Source organism: Chinchilla lanigera, unplaced genomic scaffold, assembly GCF_000276665.1.
Source record: "Chinchilla lanigera isolate Chin_1 unplaced genomic scaffold, ChiLan1.0 scaffold00023, whole genome shotgun sequence".
NCBI classification, from domain to species: Eukaryota; Metazoa; Chordata; class Mammalia; order Rodentia; family Chinchillidae; genus Chinchilla; species Chinchilla lanigera.
In genome coordinates, this window is record NW_004955424.1 from 15,691,132 (window position 1) to 15,716,682 (window position 25,551).

A 25,551-nucleotide genomic window follows, 5' to 3' on the forward strand; every position below is an offset into this window, starting at 1 on the left:
CGTCCTTGTTCACTGCCATGAAATGGACCACAGGTGGAATGAGTAGAAATTCAAAGACTGGAGAGCTCTGGACTTTAGTCATCAGGAATGTTCCTGATGATGGGGTAGGACTGCTACTATGAGAAAAAGAACCCTTGACAAGTGACATATATGACAGCAGTAGTGCCTGAGTTTGTGTTAGGTGGAGTGTGGTAATGGGTAATGAGTATTCTGGGAATGAAGTACTCCGGGAGCCTTGAAAAGCTGAGTTCTAGGGGCTAGGAATGTCAGTGTAGAGCAGTTGCCCAGAGTGTGGAGGTCCTGGGTGTGGAGGTTGTGGGGGGGCGTTGAATTCTAAAGGTGTGGTTTCTGACCTATAAACTGAGAAATTATTACAGGGTGTTTATTGCTTGAGTCATATGCTAGGCATTATTTTTAAGTTGAATAAAAATTGTTCTAGGTCACTGAGTAATAAAATTCAGCCTATAATAAAAAGTTTTATATTTACAAAGTACACAATCATTTATCAGAAGTAACAGAGTAGTATACGGAATCTTTCTCTCTTTTGAGCTTCTAAGGAACCTTCTAAGGAAGCTTCTAAGGAAGCTTCTAAGGAGCTCTCATATCCTATGAGAGGCACATAGGATACTTCTGTATCTATGAAATGAAGAAGGAAGCTTTAATTCTATTGTGTGAATAGCTACCAAAATTGAGAAAGAAGCTGGGAAGAGGTAAATGGGGATTTGTGAGTGGTGTGTATTTAAGACTCTAAAATAATGTGTAGGGAAGTTTGAAAGTTATATAAGAGATGAACTAGCAGGATTGGCAGCAGCTGAGAGGGCCTATATGAGAGTGGACTGAAATGGAGGGAATACTGCATGTATCTCCTAGTCCCATGTAGAAGTGGGACTCAGGAAATAAAAGCACCCTGGGCCCAGTGGGGCAGAGTTGACAGGCTGGTAGAAAACTGTGGTCCGATGGCAGTGGTCGGAGAGAACGGGAGCGAGAGATGGGCTCCGAAGGCTTGTGCGAAGAAGTACACACTTCCACAGTGATGGAGGTAGGCTGAGGAGTGGTGATCAGAGATATCCTGACTTAAATGGTGCTCTGAGTTAAATGTGCAAGAGAGGAGCTAGTGGTAACAGGTAGTGTGGGCAAAAGAACAGAGCCTTGAGCTAGCATTTTGTTTATTTTATTGTTTTGGCAGTGGAGATTGAATGCAGGGCCTCATGTATGTGAAATATGTGTTTTATTACCTAGCTGTACTTCAGCCTGAACTAGGATTTATACATGGGAAAAAAGATGTAAAGCAATTAGAGAACACACAAATAACTGAAATAACTGAAGTTTTTCATTGTGTCACTATTACAATTTTTGTTTGTGTTCTTAAAATTGTAGAAAATGTGGTCTCAAATCATACATCATTTTTAAAGGAATCTTGCATGTAGAATGTGACTTCATAATTGTACTACTGTTTTTTTTTTTTCCCAGGCTTTTTGAGACAGAGTCTCACTATGCAGTTTAGGCTGGCCTTGAGCTCACTTTGTAGCTCACTTTGTAGCCTTGGCTGGTCTCGAACTTGCAATGATCCTCCTGCCGCAGCCTCCCAAGTGCCAGGATTACAGGTGTGCACCACCATGCCCGGCTACTGATTTTTTTGTAATGAGCATCAGGTTGACGTGTATAAGTTTAGTTGCAGGATTGTAATTGTGAAGAGACAGATCTCAACAGGAAAGTAGTTAGTTAGAATGTGATAAATCTATTACAGATCAGCATACAGTAGTTAAGTAGAGTGAGCGGATGAATGTGTACTGACTTGTTAATTTCAAAGAAAAGGGAGAGAACAGTATACACTGTCATCACATTTGTGTGTTAAAAAGAAAAGTCTTTTAGGTTGGGGATGTGGTTTAGTGGTAGAGCATGTGTTTAATATGTATATGACCTACAGTTAAAGTCTAGCACTAAAAAAGCCCTCTAAAACTACTTACAAAGTTCGTAAATGTAAACATGATGCATACCTGTAATCCTAGATACTTGGAAACCGGAGGCAGAAAGATTGCAAATTTGAGGCCAGCTTGAACAATTTAATGAGAGTGTCTCAAAATAAAATAAAAAGAGGTAGGGATGTAGTTCAGGTAGAGTGCTTACCTAGCATGCAGGAGGCTATGGGTTCAATCTCCTGTATGAGCGCAGACACACACACACACACACACACACACACACACACACACTTAATGAATGTGGAAAAATGAAATAATATGTATGAGATTAATGGTAGGTATCACTGAGGAAGAGATTTTTGGCTTATTGGAGCCTGTGTAGAGGTAGAAGAGAGAGTTTCACAATGTATTCTGCAGCACCTGTGCTATTTTGAATCTTTAGTGATGATAATAAACGCAGTACATTATAACAAAAATAAAACATTTGAAGTGTCATTGTAGATGGATTTAAACCCTTATTACTAAGAGGTTACAATGTTTATGATCCCAAAATACTGAAGTTGTCTAAGGAAAACGTAAGTCAAAGTAAGGTTTCTTACTCATTAGGATATAAATTCAGGGAGGCATAATTAATACTTTGACTAGTCACTTAGGTTGTATTCATTTTTAAAAAAAAATCAGGAAGATTTAGTAGTCTTGTAACTAGATTGCTTTCAATGAGGTGTGTTAAGTCTGTGATCTGTATCGTGTTGAAAGTTTTTTTAAAGCAGGATGCTTACGTCTAGCGTGGTGGCACATGGCTGTAATCCCAGCACTTGGGAGGCTGAGGCAGGAGGATTATTGTGAGTTCGAGACCAGCCTGGGCTCCAAAGTGAGCTCAAGGCCAGCCTGAACTGCATAGTGAGATCCTGTCTCAAAATGACCAAAAACAAAAAAAAAAAAAAAAAAGAGAAAAAAGAATAAAGAAAGCAGGGTGCTTAAAAGTGCTTTTATGTCACTGAATTTAAGTTGCTGTTTTCTGAGCATGATCTTTCTAGGTATAAGCATCTGCTTTACTTAAGGAGATATTTTGTTCCAAGTGTGTGTCATTAATAAGAAAAGTTACACTTTCTAAGTACATGCTGATTTGGGAGTAGAAAATATATACTCATGCAACTGCTTTGGGTGGTATTGGAGCAATTATCAAAGAGTGAAGAGACCTTTTCTGAGAAGCAGAACTGTGTGTTAGGAAAAGACAGGCTGAAGACATGAAAATAAGGACTGAACTAGTGATTTCTGCCTTAACAAGCACCAGTTCGTGTATGAATACATCCCTGTGAACATGCCCTGCATGCCTGATTAGGTGGTTGTTTGCCGCTGTTATACCTTTGCAGCCACCCCCAAATTATAGATAAGTCACTAATCCCAGTAGGTGGACTGCCTAGGACCAATACAACTGTTAAGGGACAGGTTTATAAGACTGACAGATTCTGCTTATGTACTCCCACTTTTCCTTTGTGAATGTCACTTAGGATAAACTTTTTTCTCCCAGTTCTGTTACTTTGATCTCAGAAAGTTTCTCTACATATATATTGTTGTTCTTCATCCTTTTCTTCCGTTCAGTTCCTGTCCAATTATGTGAAGAGAAATGTTGCTCCTACCTCTGCTTCCTCTAGTCCTCCTCTTCTTGTTTCCTTTGCTCCAGTGGCAAACCAAACATGACAGCCGTGGGTATTTCCAGTTGTAGTGCTTCCTCTACCAAGGAAAAGGTTTTCAATTGGAACTTGATATATGTATGATGTTTCATTGAATCTAAGATGCTGATTGGAAAATGCACAATTATTATATGGACCACAAAGGAGGAAAATGCATGTATCCTAAAATCAGTACTGTCGATCTTTAAAGCCCTAGAAAATATTCTCAGGCTACTCTCAGAATGGCATAGCCTCAGTAATCTTATCTTCACCAAAAACCAGTGATGAATTTTAGCATCACTAATAGTGGACCACCAGACAAAATACACTTCTTGAACCAATCTTGCCCCAGTTTTTAATCTAATTCATTCAAGCCTTAGACCCATTTTTCAGTTACAGGATATACTAAGGATAGGGAAACTGGTTAGATCACACTATGTGGGAATGTATCAAGACACAGCCTGAAAGTCAGATATTTATCGAGAGAATTGGCCCAGGCTCATCTTGGGGAAAAATGTGAGAGGAAGGGGGAACCATTATAGATTCAGAGACTTACGAGTCATAACAAGAGTGTGAGGTGTGATCCTTGGTTTGGTCCTGGGATAAACAGAACAGCTATAAAAGACATTCTTTAAATGATAGAGAAAACTTGAATGTGAGCATTAGATGATGATCGATCATTGTATCTCCTTAGATCTAATAATAATAATATAGTTTTATAGAAAAATATTCTCAAATTTTTGTATTACTTTGTTTTACTAATCCTTAACAATATACTCTGTTATGGTAGTTACAGTATACACAGACAAAATCATGTAAATGTAACAAAAAATGAGGGCCACAGAAGTAGCCTGTAGAAGTTAAAAAAAATGTCAAATCCATCAGGAATGGCTCCAAGGCAATCAGAAAAAGCTTCAGAAATGCACAGTGTCAAGATGCAGGGGACTGTAGCTGTCCTCAAATGTTAGAGGTGGAAATATTTGACCCTTGTGTTGTTACACCCTCCATAATAGGTGCTAATCAGTCATGGTTTCCTTCTCATTGAGGAAGTAGGACCAAATCCTTTCTAACTTGTTCTCTAGCCACAGCCACTTAGTAACTTGCTAGTACTTGCTGTGAAATGTATTTTGCCATCTCAGTCAAAGTTTCTCTTTTCACAGAAGATGAAGTTGAGGACAGGTGGTAGAGTGGAAAGCTTTGCGGACACAAATGAATTAAAGAAATGCATAGGATTTCTTTAAAACAAGAATACTTTTTTATGGGGCTGGGGATTTAGCTCAGCGGCAAAGCGTCTGCCTGGCAAGCGCAAGGTCGTGAGTTCGGTTCCCGGTACCGGAGAAAAACCAAAAAAAAAAAACAAAACAAAACTTTTTTATGAGCTAACAAATGTTTAGTGTGAATTTTATTAGTTTATCAATAACTGTAATTTCGTAAGTTTGATGAGGGTGGGTATCGGTTACAAGATCTCTTGTCTTTAAAAATGTATTCAGGATCTCAAGATTGATACAATAGAGCTACTATAAGCCAAGGAGATTGAAGTTAAAAGCAATGTCAAAGTGAAATGCTGTTGTTGAGTTAGATGTTCTAGAAACAGTAGGTTGACTGTTGTAACTTATCTCAAAAAAATTGTTTTTAGCTGTACGTGGTAGCATGTGCCTGTAGTCTGAGCTACTTGGAAGGCTGAAGCAGGAGGATTACTTGAGTCCAGATTTTTGAGGTCAGCCAGGGCAACATAGTGAGAATCTTATCTCTTAAACAAAAACCCAGTTTGTTTTGTGTGATTAGCATTCAAATTGTTTTTAAAATATTGCTATCAGATTATTATATTTAATCTTTAAGTCTCCAAGTATATTACTTTAATTATCAGACAATATTTCTTTAAAAAGAGAGGTGGTTTAGGAGGGAATTTTCTAAATGTGCAGCATTATGGGCATTTGACAGCTTTAAAAATCATCTTCAAGACTTTCCAGAGGGCCTCCTGCTGGGAAAAGAATTCTGACAACCTTCTGCTTTATTACTTAATGGCCTTCCAATGGACTGGATTGTGTCCGTTAGCAATCTTTAGCTGATGCTGGTCACCATGGTGGGAATAGACTAGTTGAAAATCAGTATTTTTTTCTTTGGCACATTTTTACTAGAATTGCTTTGCAGAGATCCTCCTGCTTTGTCTCCTGAGAGCTGGGGTTAGAGGCATGTACCACCATGCCTGGCCTATTACAAGTACTTTATGAAAGAACAGTAGTAGCTGAAAGACCCCTAGATCTCTTGCTTCTGGATTGAATGGGGTCTTGGGGCTTTTCTTTGCCCTCTAGTGGTTACATGAGGAAGAGCCTTTGGAAGTTGAGCCTGGCTCACGGAGGAACAGGGATTTTGCTGTGCAGGGTGGCACATGCCTGTAATCCCAGCACTTGGGAAGACTAAAGCAGGAGGATTCCATATTTGAACCCAGCCTGGACTACACAGTGAGTTGAAGGCTGGCCTGAGATCACAGTAAAACACTATCTCAAGAAACAAACAACAGCAACAACAAGAACAACAAAGCGTCCAGTAGCTGGGATGATAGGCATGCTACAGTGCCAGGCTAATTTGGTTAATTTTAAAAAATTAAATTTCACTTGGAAAATGAAAGTCAGGGAAAAATAAGTGGCCAGTCTTACAAACTTCTTTGAAGAAACTAAACACTTACTTTGACATATTCATTTCAGCTTTCTCATACTTACAAGAAATTCCCCTTTGGGGCTGGGGATTTAGCTCAGCGGCTAAAAGCGCCTGCCTGGCAAGCGCAAGGTCATGAGTTCGGTTCCCGGTACCGGAGAAAAACCAAAAAAAAAAAAAAAAAAAGAAATTCCCCTTTGTATTTTGTTGTTGTTGTTGTTTTTGTCTTTTTGAGGCAGGGTCTCACTCTGCAGTGCAGGCTGGCCTTGAGCTCACTTTGTAGCCCAGGCTGGTCTCGAATTCACAACGATCCTCCTGCCTCAGCCCGCCCCCCCCCCAAGTGCTGGGATTACAGGTGTGTGCCGCCACGCCCGGCGAAATTACTCTTTGTAAAGATTTCACTGCCTTAAACAATTTGGAATGAGCATCTCTTTCCTTTTAAAAAGTGGAATTTAGCTTCATATTTTTGCATATCTGAGACTTTAGTCACTCTGTTGCTGGGACACAGAGCCTGATAACAATCTAAAGGGACAAGGGTTTATTTTCACTCCTGATTTTAGTTCATGATTGGCTGGCCCAAAGCAGAAATGGCGTGGTGGAAGATGGTGAAAGAAAGCTTTCTGATTTATGGTAGCCAGGAACAGAGAGAAGGGAGGAGCTGGGGACAAGAATATGCTTTTGAGGTCACTCCCAGAGTGACCCACCTCCACCCAGGCCCCGCCTCTTAAAAGCACATTCAGCTACTGAACTCATCAGTCAGATGATGAATACAGCACCCCTGTGATCTAATCACCTCCAAACACATGAGACTTTGGGGGTACATTTTAGATCTAAACCATAACATAATTATATGTCAATATTGATTCATCAGAATTTTCCTTTAAATATTTGTTTATTTGCAGGTATATTCGCTTACTTAAATTACCACGTTCCTCGCACAAGACGAGAAATCTTGGAGACCCTAATCAAAGGCCTTCAGAGACTGGAGTACAGAGGATATGATTCTGCTGGTATTTTCTTTAAAAAGAATTATGGGTTTTGCTTGATTCTTTAAAGTGTTATTATTTTTAGGAGACTAGATTTTACTAATGCCTGTTTTGTTAAGCCAAATCTCAAGAATTTTCATTTTTTATTACGTTTAAAGTGTTAATTTATGTAATGTCAATACTGTTTACCATTTGTGAGGAGTGTTGCTTCTTTGGTAATCTACTTTTATTGAATGTTATGATAAAAACATAAGGCATATGGGCTATTTTCTTGGGAGCAAAGTCCTTGAAGGTCTTGCTCTATAAATTCTGTTTCCTTTATTGTAACTTTAATTTCTTTTTCTACATGGATTCATGCTTTCATTATATGAACTTACCCGAGATTCTTCTATTTTATATAAATGAAAAGCCAAATAAAAATAATTTTCTGTTTGACTTTGGCTCCCGCTCTGTTGCGGTGGAGCCGCAAAACTACCCTCAGATTCCAGGATTCCTTAGGAGAACTCATGAGATTCAACGTGCAGTTGTACTCAAAGCTATTATTTATTATAGCAAAAGAATAAAAGCAGCCAGGCGTGGTGGTGTATGCCTGTAGTCCCAGCGCTCACAAGGCTGAGGCAGGAGGGTCATTATAAGTTCAAGGCCAGCCTGAACTGTGTAGTAAGACACTACCTCAAAAAAAAAAAAAAAAGCAAAAGGGAAAAGGTGCATGAGATAAAGTCTGGAGGAACCCAGACACAAGCGTCTAAGAGTTCTCTTCTGATAGAATAAAAGAATACACTTAGTTTCCGTGGGAATGAGTTGTAACACACAAGAAACGTGTACTAGGGTAGCTCGTTAGTGCCCCAGTGTTGTTTTTGCTGGGAGCTGGTCACATAAGCATCAAATGCGTAGCACCTACCAAAATTCTCAACTCGCAGAAGGAAAGCAGACGTTCATGTAAGCCTCACGGTTTGCATGGACAGTTTAGGGAGTGAACCACTCTTCGTTCTGGTAGAGTGGCAGGAACCCTCCTGAAGAACAAGTTCCCAGATGCCACCCAGGGGTCCACCCTGAAAGCAGGTCTTTCTTAGGACAGCAGTGTCCGATGTCTTTTCTCTACTTAACTGTGTCATATGGAATGGGTGTTTATCTTTCTTGACTTTCCTCAGTATTAAAGTCTGTTTCTTACCTCCTTCGTTCTTAAAATTCTCTTTTCTTAGCTTCTCTCATAGCATTTTAGAGATGCTGATTATTTTGTCAGCTTTAGAAGTTCCTTTTCTTTCATTTATTGCTTAAATATGAATGTTCTCTAAGTTTTTGCTTGCCCACTTTTCTTTGTAACTTAGTGGGTGAGCTCTCACTTCATCAACCTCCTATATACTGATGACTTTTTGTTCACATATATATTATGGACTAATCTGTATATATTTCCCTACTGGCAGACCTGTGTTTCCAGCTGCTTTTTTTTTTTTTGTCTTCTGGTACCAGGAATCAAACTCACGACCTTGTGCTTGCCAGGCAGGCGCTTTGCTGCTGAGCTAACTCCCCAGCCGCTAAGAAGGATTTTTTTTTTTTTTTTCCTGGTACCAGTAATTGAACTGAAGACCTTGCACTTACCAGGCAGGCACTGTGCTGCTGAGCTAAATCCCCAGCCCCTCCAGCTGCTTTCTATGAATTTTTTCCTGGATAGACTATCATGTTACAGATTTTTGCATGTTTAGAACTGAACTTGTACACTACTTCATTTCACTTCATTTCACTTCTTACTTCTGTTCATTTTTCTGTCCTTTTATCAATAATCATTCAACACATCCTTTATGTCTAGGAGATATCCTAGCCTTCCGCTTTCTCACTTCATGTGCAGTCAGTTCTGCTTCTTAGTATCACTTGGCTCTACCTTTATAGCCACCGTTTAATTCAGCCACTCTTCACTTTGGCTTTGCTGCAGGGGTAACTTCTGACAGTCACTCTCTTCTTTTTCTCCCTCTAACCCATCCTCCATACTATTTCTAGAGAGTGGGTGTTAACATTATTGCTGTGTTATTTCTCTGCTTAAAATGACTCACTGCTTTCCTAATACAGTGTAGCTTTTTCAGATTCCTTAGAAACTGAAGTAGACTGTTTAAATGCTTTTCTGACCATCCCTTCTTATCCTTCTTCTAAGGTGTATGTTGCTGTTCCAAGTTGCTTATTGTATCCAATTACGACCTGTAGTACTTTATTATAACTTACACTGTGTATGGTAGTTATTTTTTCCTTGTCTGTTTTCTCAATAGACTGTTAGAAGTTTACAGACAAGAACTGAGTTGTCTTGTCTTTTGTGATGATGGGTTTGACCCCAGGGCCTCATGTATGTTATGCCAGCACCCTACCATTGAGCTACACACCCAGCCTTTTTTTACTTTGTGTCTTAAGTATGTATCATAGTTCTTGACACATAATAGATTTTTAGTAAATGTTACACTGATAAATAAATGAATGGAACCGGGGATATAGCTCAGCGACATAAGTGCCTGCCTGGCAAGCACAAGGTCCTGAGTTTGATTCCTAGTGCAAAAAAAAAAAAAAAAATTAAGTAGATGAAAATATAATTTAATTGAAAATTTTGCCTTCTATCCATAATCTTAACAATAGCCAGTGTCTAAAATTTTGCTTTTCTCTCCTGTGATGACTTAGGTGTGGGGGTTGATGGAGGCAATGACAAGGATTGGGAAGCCAATGCCTCCAAAATCCAGCTCATCAAGAAGAAGGGAAAAGTGAAGGCCCTGGACGAAGAAGTTCACAGTAATACACTGTTTGATTTTTGTCTTCATTTTTCCTCCTGCCCCCACCAAATACTTCATATTTTGGGAACCATTTTGAGGATAATGATTCTGAACTGCAAAGGAGTGAATAAAATAGTTTTGTTACTGTTTGAACTACATTTAAATTATGGTTGAGCTTTAAACATGACCACAGTAGCTCAGGAGGGAAATTAGTGAGGCATGTTGAGTTCAGAGCAAGCTCAGTGTCTTCAAAGGAAGTTGTATCAGAAACACCCCCTGCAGAAGGGCCTTTCGTACGACAGAGGAGTCTTCAGTGGCACCTTGTTCATGTGTTCTCACTCAGTGGTAGTTTTTACCTTGTGTTTACTTTGCTTAGTAATGGCCCAAGGTCCTGGCAATTTGTTTTTTTATTTTTTTTTTCTGGTACCGAGAGTTGAACTCATGACCTTGCGCTTGCCAGGCAGGCGCTGTGCCACTGAGCTAAATCCCCAGCCCGGTCCTGGCAATTTGTATGAGCAAAGAAAGCCATAAATTGCTTTCTTTGAGTAAGAAGATGAGAGTTTTCTGTGTAACAAAAAAGGAAAAAAATTGTGTCCTGAGGTTGCTGAAATGTGGTAAGGATGAATCTCTCCATGAAATTCTGAAGAAGAAAAAAAGAAATTCGTGCTAGTTCTGGAATTGCATCTCGTACAAAAGTTACAGTGATTGTGCATGATCAGTGCTTAGTTATGATAGAAAGGCATCAAGTTTATGTTATGTGCTTATATAGGAAAACACGTAGTATTAACACAGTTTGGTACAGTCTGCAGTTTCGGGCATCCATGAGAATTTTAAAATGTATCCCTTGTGGATAAGAGAGAACTACTGTAATTAAAATTTAATGTAGCTTCTAACATCTCTGCAGCATTAATACTGGAAGTTTTCATTTTATCTTGTTCTCTCAGAACAACAGGATATGGATTTGGATGTTGAATTTGATGTACACCTTGGAATAGCTCATACTCGTTGGGCAACACATGGAGAACCCAGTCCGGTAAATAGCCACCCACAGCGCTCTGATAAAAACAATGGTATGAACAGATTCTGTGTATTTTGGAATTACTGTGGAAGGCTGATAGTGGAAGAATTAAGGTGTTTATGTTTTTATTGTTTTAATTTTTTTCTAATCTGGAAAATTTCAGCCATATTCAGAGGGAGAATATACTGAGCTTGAATTACCTACCTTTAGGATTTATGCAATACATGACCAGTTAAGTTTAGCTGTGTTATTTTGGAGGTCAGTAGATATCATATCAGATCTGTGACTTCAGAATCTATAGGTTCTCCCCCTTTTCCTTCTGTATAGGTTTCTCTTCCTTTTCCTTGGAGTTTACTGCATTGTCCTGTAGAGTTTTCTGTAGTTTATATAATGATAAGGTATATGTCCCTGATAAGTCATTAAACATGTTTCTTTGTCTCTTATATTTCTTTTTTTTTTCTTTTTTGAAATGGGGTCTTGCTCTGTAGCTCAGATTGGCCTTGAACTCCCTATATATCTTAGGACTTGCAGTGATCCTCCTGCCTCAGCCTCCCAAGTGATGGGATTACAGGCATATACTACCATGCCTGGCTGTCCCCTTAAATGTTTTATAAATTAGTATGATGTTCCCTAGGCATGGTGATGAGTGCCTGTAGTCCTAGCACTCTGGGATGCTGAGGCAGGAGGATCACCTAGCTTGGTCAACTTAGCAAGACCCAGTCTCATATACAAATGAAAAAGTCTGGAGAATGTAGCTCAGTGAAAGTCACTGGGTTCAATCCCCAGTAACAACAAGAAGAAAGATTTATAGCATGTTTATTTGCCTCTGAGGTACATCATATATCTCCTCTCCTCTGTTCCCCTCTCCTTTTTTGCAGTATTGGAGGCTGAACTCAGAGCTTCAAGCATGTTAGGCAAGCAGTCTACCACTGAGCTACATTCCCAGCCTCATCATTTTCTTTTTGTCATTGATGATTAGTGCCAAGATTAATTATTTAAGGGTTGTCAAATAGTGATAGTCCAGTAGTTTTTTTTGGATAGCCCAGTATTTTCATTCCTTCTTCACTTACAATTTGAAATACTTCCACAAAAGGAAATGTCTTCATATTAATTACTTTGTTATCCTGAAGTTTATATTGTATAGGGAAAGCAGGGTAAATGTTTGATTCTTTTCCTTTGTCTACCATTGTTCAAACATTAAGTGGTTCTGATATTATCCTGGGAGGAGCACTGAAATTTTTTTTATGAACTCAAAGTATACATTTGATTTGTTTTAAGACACTGAATATATGTGTAATATGCATTTCTTTTGGTTTTGTAATATAATTCTGAAGCTACTATTTAGGTTTTTTGTGCCTCAGTATTACTGAACTGAATCCGAATGCTCGAATTACATACTTAGGCTTTTAACACTGGCAAGGCCTTTATAAAAAAACGTAACTGAAAACTTAGTGTCTAGATTGTCTTGAGAATTTGCCTTTGTCAGCTGTTTATGATTCTCTGTGTTCTAGCATTACATGTTTTCCCTTAAATTTATTTTTTATAGTTGATACCATCTTCTTTCTCAAAAGTATAATGAAAATATTTATTTTATTATTTAATTTTTTTTGATAGCCCAGTATTTTCATTCCTTCTTCACTTATAATTTCAAATACTTTCACAAAAGGAAATGTCTTCATATTAATTACTTTGTTATCTGCATTTCAGTTCAGACTCAGTATTAAATTAAAATGATAGATTTTCAGACATAGTCATAACATTTTAATAATGTTATATAAAACTGGATTCAGGCTCGGAGTGGTAGTGTGTCTGTAATTGCAGCTATAAGAGTTTTTGTTTGTTTGTTTGTTTTTCTGGTACCGGGAATTGAACTCACAACCTCACGCTTGCCAGGCAGGCGCTGTGCCGCTGAGCTAAATCCCCAGCCCCCTGTAGTACACTTCTAACTCACTCTCTTTTTTTTTTTTGGTACTGGGAATCGAACTCAGGACCTTGTGCTTGCCAGGCAGACACTTATGCTACTGAGGTATATCCCCGACCCCAGCTATATAAGAGTTTGAGGGAAGAGGGTCACCTGAGTTCAGAAGTTCAAGGCCAGACTGGAAAACAGAGTGAGACTGTGTCTTAAAAGAAAATTGGGTTTAGTCGTAATTTTTCTTCTGACACAGGAACTTTAAATAATAAATCTACATGGGTAGTTTTTGTTTTGTTTTTTTGATTAAGCCTGTGGATCTCTGAGCTGTGTCCTCAGCCCTTTTTATTTTATTCTGAGACAAGGCATTGGTGTTTCTAAATTGCCCATGGTGGCCCTATGCCTCAGCCTCCTGAGTAGCTCAGATTGTATGTGTATACCTTTTTTTTTAGTCTTTTTGAGACAGAATCTCACTATGCAGTTCAGGCTTGAGCTCATTTTGTAGCCCAGGCTGGTCTCGAACTCGCAGTGATTGTCCTTCCTTAGTCTCGCAAGTGCTGGGATTACAGGTGTGTGCCACCACACATGGCTTATGTGTCTACCATTGTACCTGGCCACATTGTTAATTAATAATGCCTACTCTTGATTATCCATTCTTACATATTTCAGAGTTATCCTGTAATAAAAATAGATGAAATTAATCTCAAGGTCATATTTATTTGCTCTTGGAATGACATTTTAACTTTTTTTTTTTTGTCTTTTTTGAGACAGGGTCTCGCTTTGCAGTTCAGGCTGGCCTTGAGCTCACTTTGTAGCCCAGGCTGGTCTTGAACTCGCAATGATCCTCCTGCCTCAGCCTCCTGAGTGCTGGGATTACAGGCTTTACCACCACGCCCGGCAGATATTTTAACATTTTTATGTGACACTCCAAGAATTATCTGGACCTCAAAGAAATTTAACCATAAAACTGAATTAACTGCCAAATATTCTTGCTAAAATTTTTAACTTTAGTCCTTAAACTGATTAATAAATCAGAAATTGTTTTAATGTGAATGCCCTTCTCTTTAGACTTACACTCAGGAAGGGATGTGGAGGGAAATGAGAGTAATAGTATTTAGTTTGGCTCTCTCTGTTTGCAAATGAGGGAACAGCCCAGTGAATTTGCTCCTTTCATATGGTGACAGTGGGTCAGTAGTTTAGACACAGCTGAAATGGATTTCTCTGGATTCCAAATATGGTATTTCTTCACTGGTGTGCCTCCCAGTATGGTATGCTTCCACCGAGCTCTGTGGACAATGTTTCTGATCTACTTGATAACTTAATAATGAGGCATAGATGGTACTTGATTACACTTATAAAATACAGCATGTTATAAAGTTTTTGAGTTGATAAAATCTTTTCACAATAATAGCTATTTGTAGCATTATCAGATTTCTTATTTTTGTCATTTATGGTTTTATTCCTTCTAGAATTTATTGTTATTCATAATGGAATCATCACAAACTACAAAGACTTGAAAAAATTTCTGGTAAGTAAAGTGGCCTCAGAAGACACCAGTCTTGAGCCAGTGTGTTGCATATGCACTCTGGAGGCTGAGGCAGGAGAACTGCCTCAAGTTTAAGGCCAGCCTGGGCTACATAGTTTGTTCATGGCCAGCCTGGACTACATAGTGAGATCCTGTCTCAAAAAAAAAGAAGAACCGAGTCTCTGACAATACTTTTAACAAGAATGATGAGGTTTTTTGGGATGTGCAGTACCATCTAGGTGTGATCAAGTAATTCCTAAGACAATTACAAGGGGTGTGCTGGTTTATTGGACTTTTTTTGTTAATAGTGAGGCAGTTCTGTTTCCTTATATGAAAAGGAAATCATTATTTGACTTTATTGTAAATGACCAAAACGCAACTAAAATTGGGATAGAGGTGTAGCTTAGTGACAGAGTGGTTGCCTAGATCCCTGACATCACATGCATACATACATAAAGAAGGTCTTGGGGGACATCTGTGGTGCCTTGAAATACATTGCTTGGTATTTTTAAAAAAGTTTCTTGGAATATGTAAGAAGAATTACACAGATTAAATAAAATATGTGTGTCCTAACTAGCAGTGCTCTGCTGGGGTGGTTGTAGTGGTGACCCTCCTGAGTGCTTCCCCAGAGCCGCCCAGCTGGCTCTTCTGCTCTGAGGGCATTGCTCTGTGTTAGTGCCAGCCAGTGTGGTAGTCCCTGTCCACATTCAGTGACTGGGCTGGTATGCCTAAGAAATGGGATTTTTAACTTTAGTTAATTTTTGTTAAATTTAAATAGTCCCATATAGTCAATGGCTATTTTATTGGACAGTGCAATACCATAAAAGAGAGACTTGTTATATTCATTGTGAAATTAGTGTTTGAGTGACATTTTATTTTAATTTAAAATTATTTTAATACTATACATAGTGGCATATATAGGTGAAGTGTGTGTTCAGTTTATAGAATACTGTTATTTGGGGTTCACTATAATCAGATGGTGGCCTTAATTTTCAACAGTGAGTAATGGGGCATGGCTTCAAAAATATTAGAAATTGGAGAGAAAAACTCTATAGAAAAGCTTTGGATATCCTATTTCCTTGAATTTTTTTTTCTTCTCTACTTATAGGAAAGCAAAGGCTATGACTTTGAATCTGAAACAGATACGGAGACAATTGCCAAGCTTGTTAAGTACATGTATGACAATTGGGAAAGTGAAGATATCAGTTTTACTACGTTGGTAGAGAGAGTTATTCAACAACTGGTATGAATCTATACTTTTTTTTTGGTACCGGGAATCGCACTCAGGACCTTGCGCTTGCAAGGCAGGCTCTTGTACCCCTGAGCTATATCCCTGGCCCTACATTTTTTTTTTAATTTTTTATTTTTTTGCTATACTTTTTTGTAACAATGTCTTATTCTGTTGTCCAGGCTGTCCTTGAATTTCCATCTTCCTGCCTCACCCTTCCAAAAACTGGGATTGTACACATGTACCACGACACCAGCTGAATTCACAGTTCTTTAATGTTTGTTTTTTTATTAGAACATGTTTACAGTACATGATGTTTGCGATCTTCTTAGAGAGTGAGAGCATGCACTTAACATATCTGAGTTCTTTTTATTCCCCTACTCCTCCACTCCCATCTCCCCATTTGTCTCTAGACCTCCCCATTTACAAAAGACCTATCTTCCTGTGTCCTATTGTCTTACTTTGTTTTTAAAAGCATTTCTAATTTGGTTTCCCATACAAGAGAAGTTACGTGATGTTAAAGCTTGTGTGTCTCATTTACTTCACTTTATGGTCTCAAGGTGCGCCCATTTTCCCACAAATGACTCAAATTTACCCACTCATCTGTTGAGGGATATAGGCTATTTCTAGGATTTAGCTATTTCAAATAGTGTTGCTATAAACATGGGTATGCGTATTATCACTGTGGCATGATGTCTGTAACTCTTTGGGAAAATACCTAGAAAGGGGAATAACTGGGTCAAATGGAATTTCAAGTCTTAGTGTTTTGAAGAGTCCAAAAAAAGCCGTGCTTGGTGGCGCACACTTGTAATGCCAGCACTTGGGAGGCTGAGACAGGAGGATCGTTGTGAGTTCAAGGCCAGCCTGGGCTACAAAGTGAGCTCAAGGCCAGCCTGAAGTGCATAGCGAGACCCTGTCTCAAAAAAGAAAAAAAAAAATGAAGAGTCTCCATACTGGTTTTATAGTGTTTATGTTAATTTACATGTCCACCAAAAATGTAGGAAGTGGCTCTTTTTCCTGCAGCCTCACCAGCATTTGTTATTGATTGATTTATTTGATGATAGCCGTTCTTCCTGAATTAAGATGGAATCTCAGTGTGGTTTTAAATTGCAATTCTCTGATGGCCAGAGATGTTGAATGTTTTTTCATGTATTTATTGGTCATTTGGACTTTTTCTTCTGAGAAATTTCTATTCATTTTGGTTGCCCATTTTCTGATTGGATCTTTTGTTTTGGTGGATCTAATTTTTTTTTTTTTTCCTTGAGTTTTTTGTCAATTCTAGATACTAGTCTTCTGTCAGAAGAATAGCTGGCAAAAAAAAATTCCCATTCTGTACCTTGTCTCTTTATTATTTTCTTTGCTATACAGAAGCTTTTTGATTTAATATAGTTCTATTTGTTGATTCCTGATACTATTTCCTGTATCCTGTTCCATTTGTTGATTCTTGATACTGTTCTTGGGGTTCTGCTTAGAAAGTCCTTTCCTGTACCAATGTCATTAAGTTTTACTGTTTTATTTTTCAGCAGATTGTTTCTGTTTTAATATTTTGCCTAAGATCCATTTTGATTTTATTTGGTGCATGGTGATAGATATCTTCTGTATGTGAGTAACCAGTTTCCTCAGGACCATTTGTTAAAGGGGCTGTCTTTCCTCCAGTGTGTGCTCTTGGCTACTTTGTCAAAGATCAGATGACCTAATGTGCCTGGAATGTTTTGTCTGCGAGTGTTTTTTGTGTCTGTACCGTACTGTTCTCATCATTGTCTTTATAGTGTAACTGTAAATCTGGGATTGTGATGTCTCCTGCTTTATTTTATTGCTCAGGATTGCTTTTGCTATTCTGGGTCTCTTCTGGTTCTGTATAAAATTTTAGGATAGTTTTTTCTAGTTCTTTGAGAAATGCTGTTGGTATTTTGATTGGGGTTGCATTAAATCTGTGTATCAGTTTTGGAAGTATGGCCATGTTGACAGTATTGGTTCTGCCTATCCAAGGACGGGATATAAATTGTTTGATGTCCTCTTTGATCTCCTTTTTCAGAGTGCTGCAGTTTTCATTGTAGAGGTGTTTCACTTTCTTGGCTAGGTTAATTCCTAAGTATTTAATTTTTCATGATGCCACTGTGAATGGTATTGTTTTCCTAATTTCTTTTACCATGAGTTCATTAATTAATTTATAGAAACACGATTGATTTTTGTGTGTTGATTTTATATCCTGCTACACTGCTGAATTTGGTTATTAATTCTAGGAATCTTTTGATGGAATTTTTTGGGTACCCATATAAAGGATCATGTCACATGCAAATATCTCTCTTATTATTGAATAAGAGTGGTGATAGTGTATGTCCTTGCTTCTTCCTGATTGTAGAGGGAAAGGTTTCAGCTTTTCCCCATTTAGTATGATGTTGCCTGTAGGTTTGTCATAAATGGCTTTTGTCAGATTGATGTACCTATTTGTGTACCTATTTTCTTTAGTGTTTTTGTCATGAAGGGATGTTGGATTTTGTCTGCATCTGTTGAGATAATCATGTAATTTTTGTCTTTGCTTTTGTTTATGTGTTATGTTATGTTTATTGATTTGTGTGTATTGAACCATCCTTGCATCCCTGGGGTACAGCCTATGTGGTCATGATGTACGATCTTTTTGATGATTTGTTGATTTCTTGCATTTTGTTTGACTGTATCTTGCCTAGGATTTTTTGTTTATATTTATTGAACAGAATGGTTTGATCTGGGTGTGGTGGTGCATGCCTGTAATCCCAGTACTCAGGAGGCTGCAAGTTTGAGATCAGCCTGAATTACAAAGTGAGCTCAAGGCCAGCCTGAATTACATAGTGAGACCTTGTCTCAAAAAGGACCCCCCCGAAAAAAAATGTCCTGTAGTTCTCTCTCTCTCTCTTTTTTTTTTTTGAGAAAAAGTCTTACTGGTGTAATTCATACTGGCCTTGAACTCACTATGTAGTCTAGGCTGGCCTTGAATCGTGGGGATCCTCTTGCCTCAGCCTTCTGAGTGCTAGGATTACTGGTGTTTGCCACCATGCCTGGCTTATAGTTCTCCTTTTTAATTAGATGCTAGTCTTGTTTTAGATTCAGGGTAATGCTCCCAGGAATGAATTTGGAAGTACTCATTCCCTTTCAGTTTATTAAAGAATTTGAGAAATAGTGGTGTTACATATTCCTTGAAGGTCTTAATGAATTCAGTGGTGAATATATCAGGTTCTGGGCTTTTCTTAGTTGCTGAGTTTTTTTTTTTTTTTTTTTTTTTTTTAGTGGGTCCATTTGTTGGCTTTTTTTGTGTTTTTTTTTTTTTTTTTTTTTTTTTTTGACTGGCTCAATTTGATGGCATGTTATTAGCATGTTCAGGGTATTTTGTTCAGTTTTGTGATTCATTTGTGTCAAGGAATCTGTTCATTCTCTGATTTTGTGGAATATAAATTTTCATAGAATTATTAATGATCTTCTGGATTTCAGTGGTGTCATGATTTTGCTTTGTACGTTGAATTCAGTTTAATTGGGTTGGGCCTGTCACTGTGTTGTAAGGAGAGAATTCTTACTGGTTATAACAGCATTCACAGATCCAGCCAAATATCGATCATGAACATTAATTCTTGTTTTGACAGTTTCACTTTTTTATTGGTGTCCCTAACAGACTGAATTGTTCTGATATTATGGTTAGTCTGGGATGTGGAGGGAGGAGGGAAGGAAAAAGAAAAGGAAGAGGGTATGTCAGTAAGAGGAGAGGGAGATAAAGGTCAGTGGGTGCAAAATGCTAGGACATTGGCCTCTGTTGGCCAAGAGAAAGCAGTATTCCTTTGATTCCATCTCAGTTGCCCTGATTAAAGACATCCACAAAACTCTTTAAGCCCATAGCGATGCCTGACCACCCCGCAACTCATAACTGTAGTTGTCCCAATTAAAAACCCTTTTCTGCCTTTCTGAGACCCAACCTTTCTCTCCTACCACTGCACTAACCTTATAATGTCTGCAATCAAAGGAATGAGGAAGATGAAGACTATTGTATGGGTAGATACCTGTTCCTCCCTTTGCCCAAGGCAGACTAGTGTGCCTTCCCAGCCTTTCCTGTTTCTGATAGGTTTCCCTTTCATTGGCTGTGGAGTCCACTTCATGTTCTGTAGTGTTTCTTCATTTTTCTACCTCATTTTTTCCCTTTATCTGTTCTTCATTAGGTCCTGTCCCTGAGGAAGTTGGGTTGATGGGATGGGATGGTGTGCATATTAATTGTGAGTGTAAGTGTTCCCATGTCTAGTGTCAAGGTAAAAAAGAATGGAGGTTAACAGTGGTGTACAATTACTAGGGCAAAGTGGGTTTTGGATGTTGAGCTTGGGGTGTTTTTATTTCTGGCCTTTTACTAATTCATGGTATAAGAGTTATGCTGCATCTATTGAGAAATGTTGATAGCATGTACAAATGGTCTATTTTTGGAGCTATCATCTCTTAAGCATATTTTGAAAATAGACTTGGTTTAAAAAGTTGGTCTTGTTTACACCAAAGCTCAGGAGTAAGTAAGTATCAGCCTAAAATGTAGACTTACTTATTGACTACTGTAAAGGAACCCTTGTGTGAACAGCAAATCCCTCTGCTGAAGCCACTATATCATAAGTACTTCATAAGTGATAATTGATGATAATAAATTTTGCTAATGTATTTTTTCCCTTCCATAGGAAGGTGCTTTTGCACTTGTATTTAAAAGTGTTCATTTTCCTGGGCAAGCAGTTGGCACAAGGTACATTATAAATCTAATAGTGACTAATAAATTACGTGTTTTGAAACATTTGAGTTGCAGAGTTATTCTTTGTAGCCTGTAAGTGATGACCCTTTACTGCTCTTAGATATTCATGTGAATTTCATATAATCCTTCTCATCTGTTATTGTACTGCTATTTCATTTAACACAGTGTCTTAATAAAGCAAATACATTTGGCATTTATGATTTGCCTTTTGTGTTTGGGGTGACACCATCATTACTCTGTGAATTTGGGTATTAAATATTTTCTAATTATAGTCTTAAAATATTAACCTTGACCACATTTTTTGGAAACATATATTCCTGATAAGTTCTTAGATAAGTGTACCATCATTGCTTTTGCTAGTATATGTAGATGTGGTCATGAAGTCTAGAACAGTGAGGAACCTTAAGAGTTGATAAGAGAAGTTTTTAATTCGAAGGCAAGATTATTAAGAAGGGCTAAACAGGCATATATCGGCATTCTGGGGTTTTATTTAACTTTTAAAAGGAAAATAATTTTAAATATAGTGTCGCAATAGGGATTGGCAGACATTCGGGAATGGGACTAAGTTGGCAGGTGTATTCCGGAACAACGCGGAATACTTCCGCTTTCTGGGCCACACAGCCTCCCAGTAGCTGCTCAGCATTGTTCTGATGGGAAAGTAGTCATGGAATGTTTGTAAGAGACTGGGTATGGCTGTATTCCAATAAAACTTTCTTTAATATAGTTTCAGTTTGTCCATTAAAATAAATAATTAGAATTAAGACAAAAATGTACTTATAAAAATAGGCACTGAGGTCTGTGGATCTTAGTTTGCTGATCTAGTTGTTTTGATATATCTAAAACTCTAAATTTTTTTTTGTTGTTGTTTTTTCCCCCGATACTGGGAATCGAACTCATGACCTTGCGCTTGCCAGGCAGGTGCTCTGCCGCTGAGCTAAATCCCCAGCCCCCTAAAGCTCTAAATTAATTAGAGGAATAATTAATACATTATTTGAAAAATATTGACTAAATTAAAATTGTATATTATTAGCAAATTATTTATAAAAAAAGGTTTCATTTGGCTCATTTTCAATTACAGGCGCGGTAGCCCCCTCTTGATTGGCGTTCGGAGTGAACATAAGCTCTCTACCGATCACATTCCCATACTCTACAGAACAGGTAAAGCTGCCCTTGCTTCATGCTGTGGGGGAGACATGGAAGCTGGGTGCAGTAAATGTAAAGAATTCTTTTCCTTAAATTTGAATAAATGCCCCTTTGGTGTATCCATATGTGTATATCTGTATATGTCGCTCTGTCTAGATGTGAAAAAGGTTTGTTTTTGAGTTCTCTCACTAGTAGAGTTTTTTTTTTCTGTTGTATATCCTTAGCTAGGACTCAGATTGGATCAAAATTCACACGGTGGGGATCACAGGGAGAAAGAGGTGGGAACTGCACTCTGCATGGATGGGAAGGAATCTCACCCTCTTTTGTTCCTCTTTACTAATTCTTTGTTCTTGGAGTGAATGAATGTGCTGGGCCTCTAAAAAAAGTGCTTATGTTATGGGGAAACATATTTTGACTTTTTTTTTTTTCTAATTTGCAGAATATATTTTGTCTGTTTGCTTTTGGCATTTAGAAAACGGCTTTGAATTTTTTTCTTTTAATCTCTGAGGTATGAGGACATAATTGAAGTTTTTTTTTTTCTGTTTTAAAAGTATGTAAGCCGGGTGTGGTGACGCACACCTGTAATCCCAGCACTTGGGAGCCTGAGGCAGGAGGATCATTGTGAGTTTGAGACCAGCCTGGGCTCCAAAGTGAGCTCAAGGCCAGCCTGAACTGCATAGCCAGACCCTGTCTCAAAAAGACAAAAAAAAAGTATGTAGGTAGGATACATGCATGAATTAGGAAAAGAGCACTCTGCTAGTTTGCACAAACTGGTAGTTACATTTTGATGGGCTTTATTTGAATTTATAGAGCTATTGTTTCTCTTGTTTATGTTTGAAGTTAATTTTTTGAACAGAACTTTCAGCTGTACAAACTGTGGACCATTTTAGTGATACATTTACACAGAAAGGTAAAACAACAACAATGTGCTTTTTCTGTTTACTTACTGTTAAAAGTTTTTCATCTAAAAGGTAGGGAGCAGTAGACTCAGGAAATTAAAACTCGTATTATTAATGTTTAATTCTTGGTTTCTTGAAAAACACTTAACAAAATACCGTAAACCTATTCATTTTGAATGGCTACTGTTTTCACTCTTTTATCTGGAGCAGGAAATATTTTCTTAAATAACCGTTAATCCTAAGATGTTAGTTGGACCCTTTTTTCTCTCCATCACTCCTCTCCCTAGCCACTAGTCCTTCCAGAAGAATACTTTCCCGTGAGAATAACAGAATGTGGATCTAGAGTTTCAGATTTCTGTTAATAACTCCACTTGTGTATATATTATCTATATGTGTTACCTGATAGGTTGTCTTGGGTTACTTTTAAACATTTGTTTTGTTTTATTTTGAGATAGGGTCTCACTGTGCAATTCAGCCTGGTCTTGAGCTCACTTTGTAGCCCAGGCTGGCCTCGAACTTGCAGCGATCCTCCTGCTTCAGCTTCCCAAGTGCTGGGATTATAGGCACGTGCCACCATGTCCGGCTTGGGCTACTTTTCAAAATAATGGAAAAAACCATAGCTAAGGCCTTAAGAAGTTGGAAGAAGGATTTATCATGACAGATTGTATTTGAATAAGCTTTATTTCTGTAGCTCCTAGTAGGCAGAGTGTGGCTCAGTGAGATTTAGTTAAGCAGCGTCTTAGTGAAGGGGCGATGTAAAGAGAGAACTCTGGACTCAGTGCTTCGCACTGTCATTTGTCATTTCCTCAGGTTGTGACCGAAAAAGCCATGTTTCTCTCTGCAGGACAGGGATGATAACTGTATTCCAAGTCATGAGATAATCAACATATGGGAAAACATTCTGGATACATTGAGTTATACAGATACTATTTAAATAGGTAGTGATACCTCATTCTTTTAAATATTTTGATAAATACGCTTTTATTGTTTGAAGAATGGTATCATATTTGGAATGAAATTCAGCACTGTTAGGATATTCTGTAAACAAAGCCAGTTGTATTTATTTTTGAAAGGTAGCTGTTGGGCAGTCCTTTTTTTTTGAGACTAGGTAGCTATGTAGTACAGGCTGAACTCGTGATCCTCTTGCCTCAGTCTCCTCAGTGCCGTGATTACAGGCATGTGCCATTGTGCCTGGCGCCTTCTACTTGTTTTTTAACTCATTTTTCGGGGGAGGTGGCTGGGGGATGCTGAGCTTGAACCAGGGCTTTGCACATGCTCCGTAAGCACTGTACCACTGAGTTTCACGTTTTTTTTTTTTTTTTTTGCATAGAGTAAAATTCAATTTTTGGTGGACAGTTTCTAGAGTTTTGTCAAAAGCAGTTTTTAACTTCTGCTGCAATTAACATACAGAAAATTCTCTTCCCCCAAAAGTTCCTTGAGTTACACCTTTGTAATCAACCCTTGTCCCATTCTATACCCCTGACAAACACTGATCTGTTACATTTCTATTGTGTTATCATTTATAGGGTGCCATTTTATAGTTAGTTTTTAAAGTTTGATATCTTCTAAAACACACCAAATAATCAGGTGTGGAGAACTTCAAATGTACATTCCTAAGAATAGTTAGTGCAGAGTCTTTGTACCTGCACTTTAGAGGATGGGTTTGGTGTGCCTTTTAACGGTACTTATGTATCCTGTGGTTGTTTCGTCCGTAGGGTTTAAAGTCTCCTGTGTCCTGGCCTTGGAGAGGGGAACTTTTTGTTTCTAGGACATTATATAGTCTTTAGCTCATAGATTTTTTTTCTAGATTAGGCTAATTCATCAAACTTCACAATTCTTCATTTTTACTTTAGTTGTGAATGACCAAAAAAGAAAACATCTCATTAACTTGACAAAGATGCCGCAATGCTGAAGTGCTAACATTAAAAAGATACTGCTATTATAAAAGTACCATCTTTTACCCTGACTAACAAAGAAGTATCAGGAAGCAGCTCTAAGACAGGATATACTCTTTCCCAGGTCTAGCAGTAGGTGCCACGTAGGTTGCTCCATGGCTGGAGAATGATACGTGTTTGTGCTTTGTTTTAAAATCAAAATTAGTTTAGACTACATGGTTTGTTATGCTGACTTGCTATTAAGAGCTAGAAAAGTTTTGTTACAACAAAAATTAATTTACCACTAGGCTTACTTTTCATTGCATAGTTTTGATATTTTTAATGTAATTTTTGTAATAAGCATAGGAGCACAAACATATGTGTATTGCCTCTTAAGTTCATTGTGAAATTAAATGAAGATTAATCTATATATACTTTTAAAGAAAAAGTTTATGATATTAATGAACTATTAGATTTTACCTGGAAAAGAAATATTATATTAAAAAATTACAATGTAGCACTGTTATCTGCCACGCATTATTTTACAGTTGCTATTTCACTCTACACTTTTTGTCTGTTCTTATTGGCTTATTGCATGGAAGAAGGTGATCTACCTGGCATTTTTAAATTGCTGAAAGTACTTTGTGTTGCTATGGTTTTTTGGTTGGTTTTGTAAAAATTCATGTATGTTTCTAAATTAACCATGATTTTCTACATATTTGCCAATTCATATAAACTGTATGTGCTAGGCAAAGACAAGAAAGGAAGCTGTAATCTCTCTCGTGTGGACAGCACGACTTGCCTTTTCCCTGTTGAAGAAAAAGCAGTAGAATATTACTTTGCTTCTGATGCAAGGTGAGCAGCCTTAATTGATACAAAGAGAATTTGTGGTAACATTTCTCATGTTACAGTAAATGAAGAAATCATTTTGTATAAATCTAGCCAGGCTTTATTAGAGAACTTTCTCTTCTTTTATGCTACTAGGAATTAAACCCAAGGCCTCGTGGAAGTCACTGATCTATATTCTCAGCTCTAAATGCTCTTCATTAGGAAGTATAGGTAGTCTCTTGGGGATGGGGCTATCAGTGCACTTTTTTCCCCCACTTTGAATTGTGTAGGTTTGTTCAGCAAGAATACAAATAGTCCTTGATACTTATTCCAGTATAATTACTTCAGGGCACTTGTATTCTTCCTTCCTTCCTTCCTTCCTTCCTTCCTTCCTTCCTTC

General features: G+C 37.9%; 1 protein-coding gene across 1 annotated transcript in view; it reads left to right on the forward strand.

Moving 5' to 3' along the window:
• Positions 1-956: 956 nt before the first annotated feature.
• Positions 957-25,551, forward strand: part of Gfpt1 (glutamine--fructose-6-phosphate transaminase 1) — a 47,807-nt gene continuing 23,212 nt past the window's right edge. Inside the window, exons 1-10 of the mRNA XM_013514590.1 lie at positions 957-1,015; positions 1,576-1,604; positions 7,150-7,257; positions 9,892-9,999; positions 10,925-11,050; positions 14,380-14,438; positions 15,544-15,678; positions 20,340-20,401; positions 21,486-21,565; positions 25,073-25,178. Of these exons, the coding sequence (XP_013370044.1) occupies positions 957-1,015; positions 1,576-1,604; positions 7,150-7,257; positions 9,892-9,999; positions 10,925-11,050; positions 14,380-14,438; positions 15,544-15,678; positions 20,340-20,401; positions 21,486-21,565; positions 25,073-25,178 (872 nt within the window). The remainder of the gene's footprint in view (positions 1,016-1,575; positions 1,605-7,149; positions 7,258-9,891; positions 10,000-10,924; positions 11,051-14,379; positions 14,439-15,543; positions 15,679-20,339; positions 20,402-21,485; positions 21,566-25,072; positions 25,179-25,551) is intronic.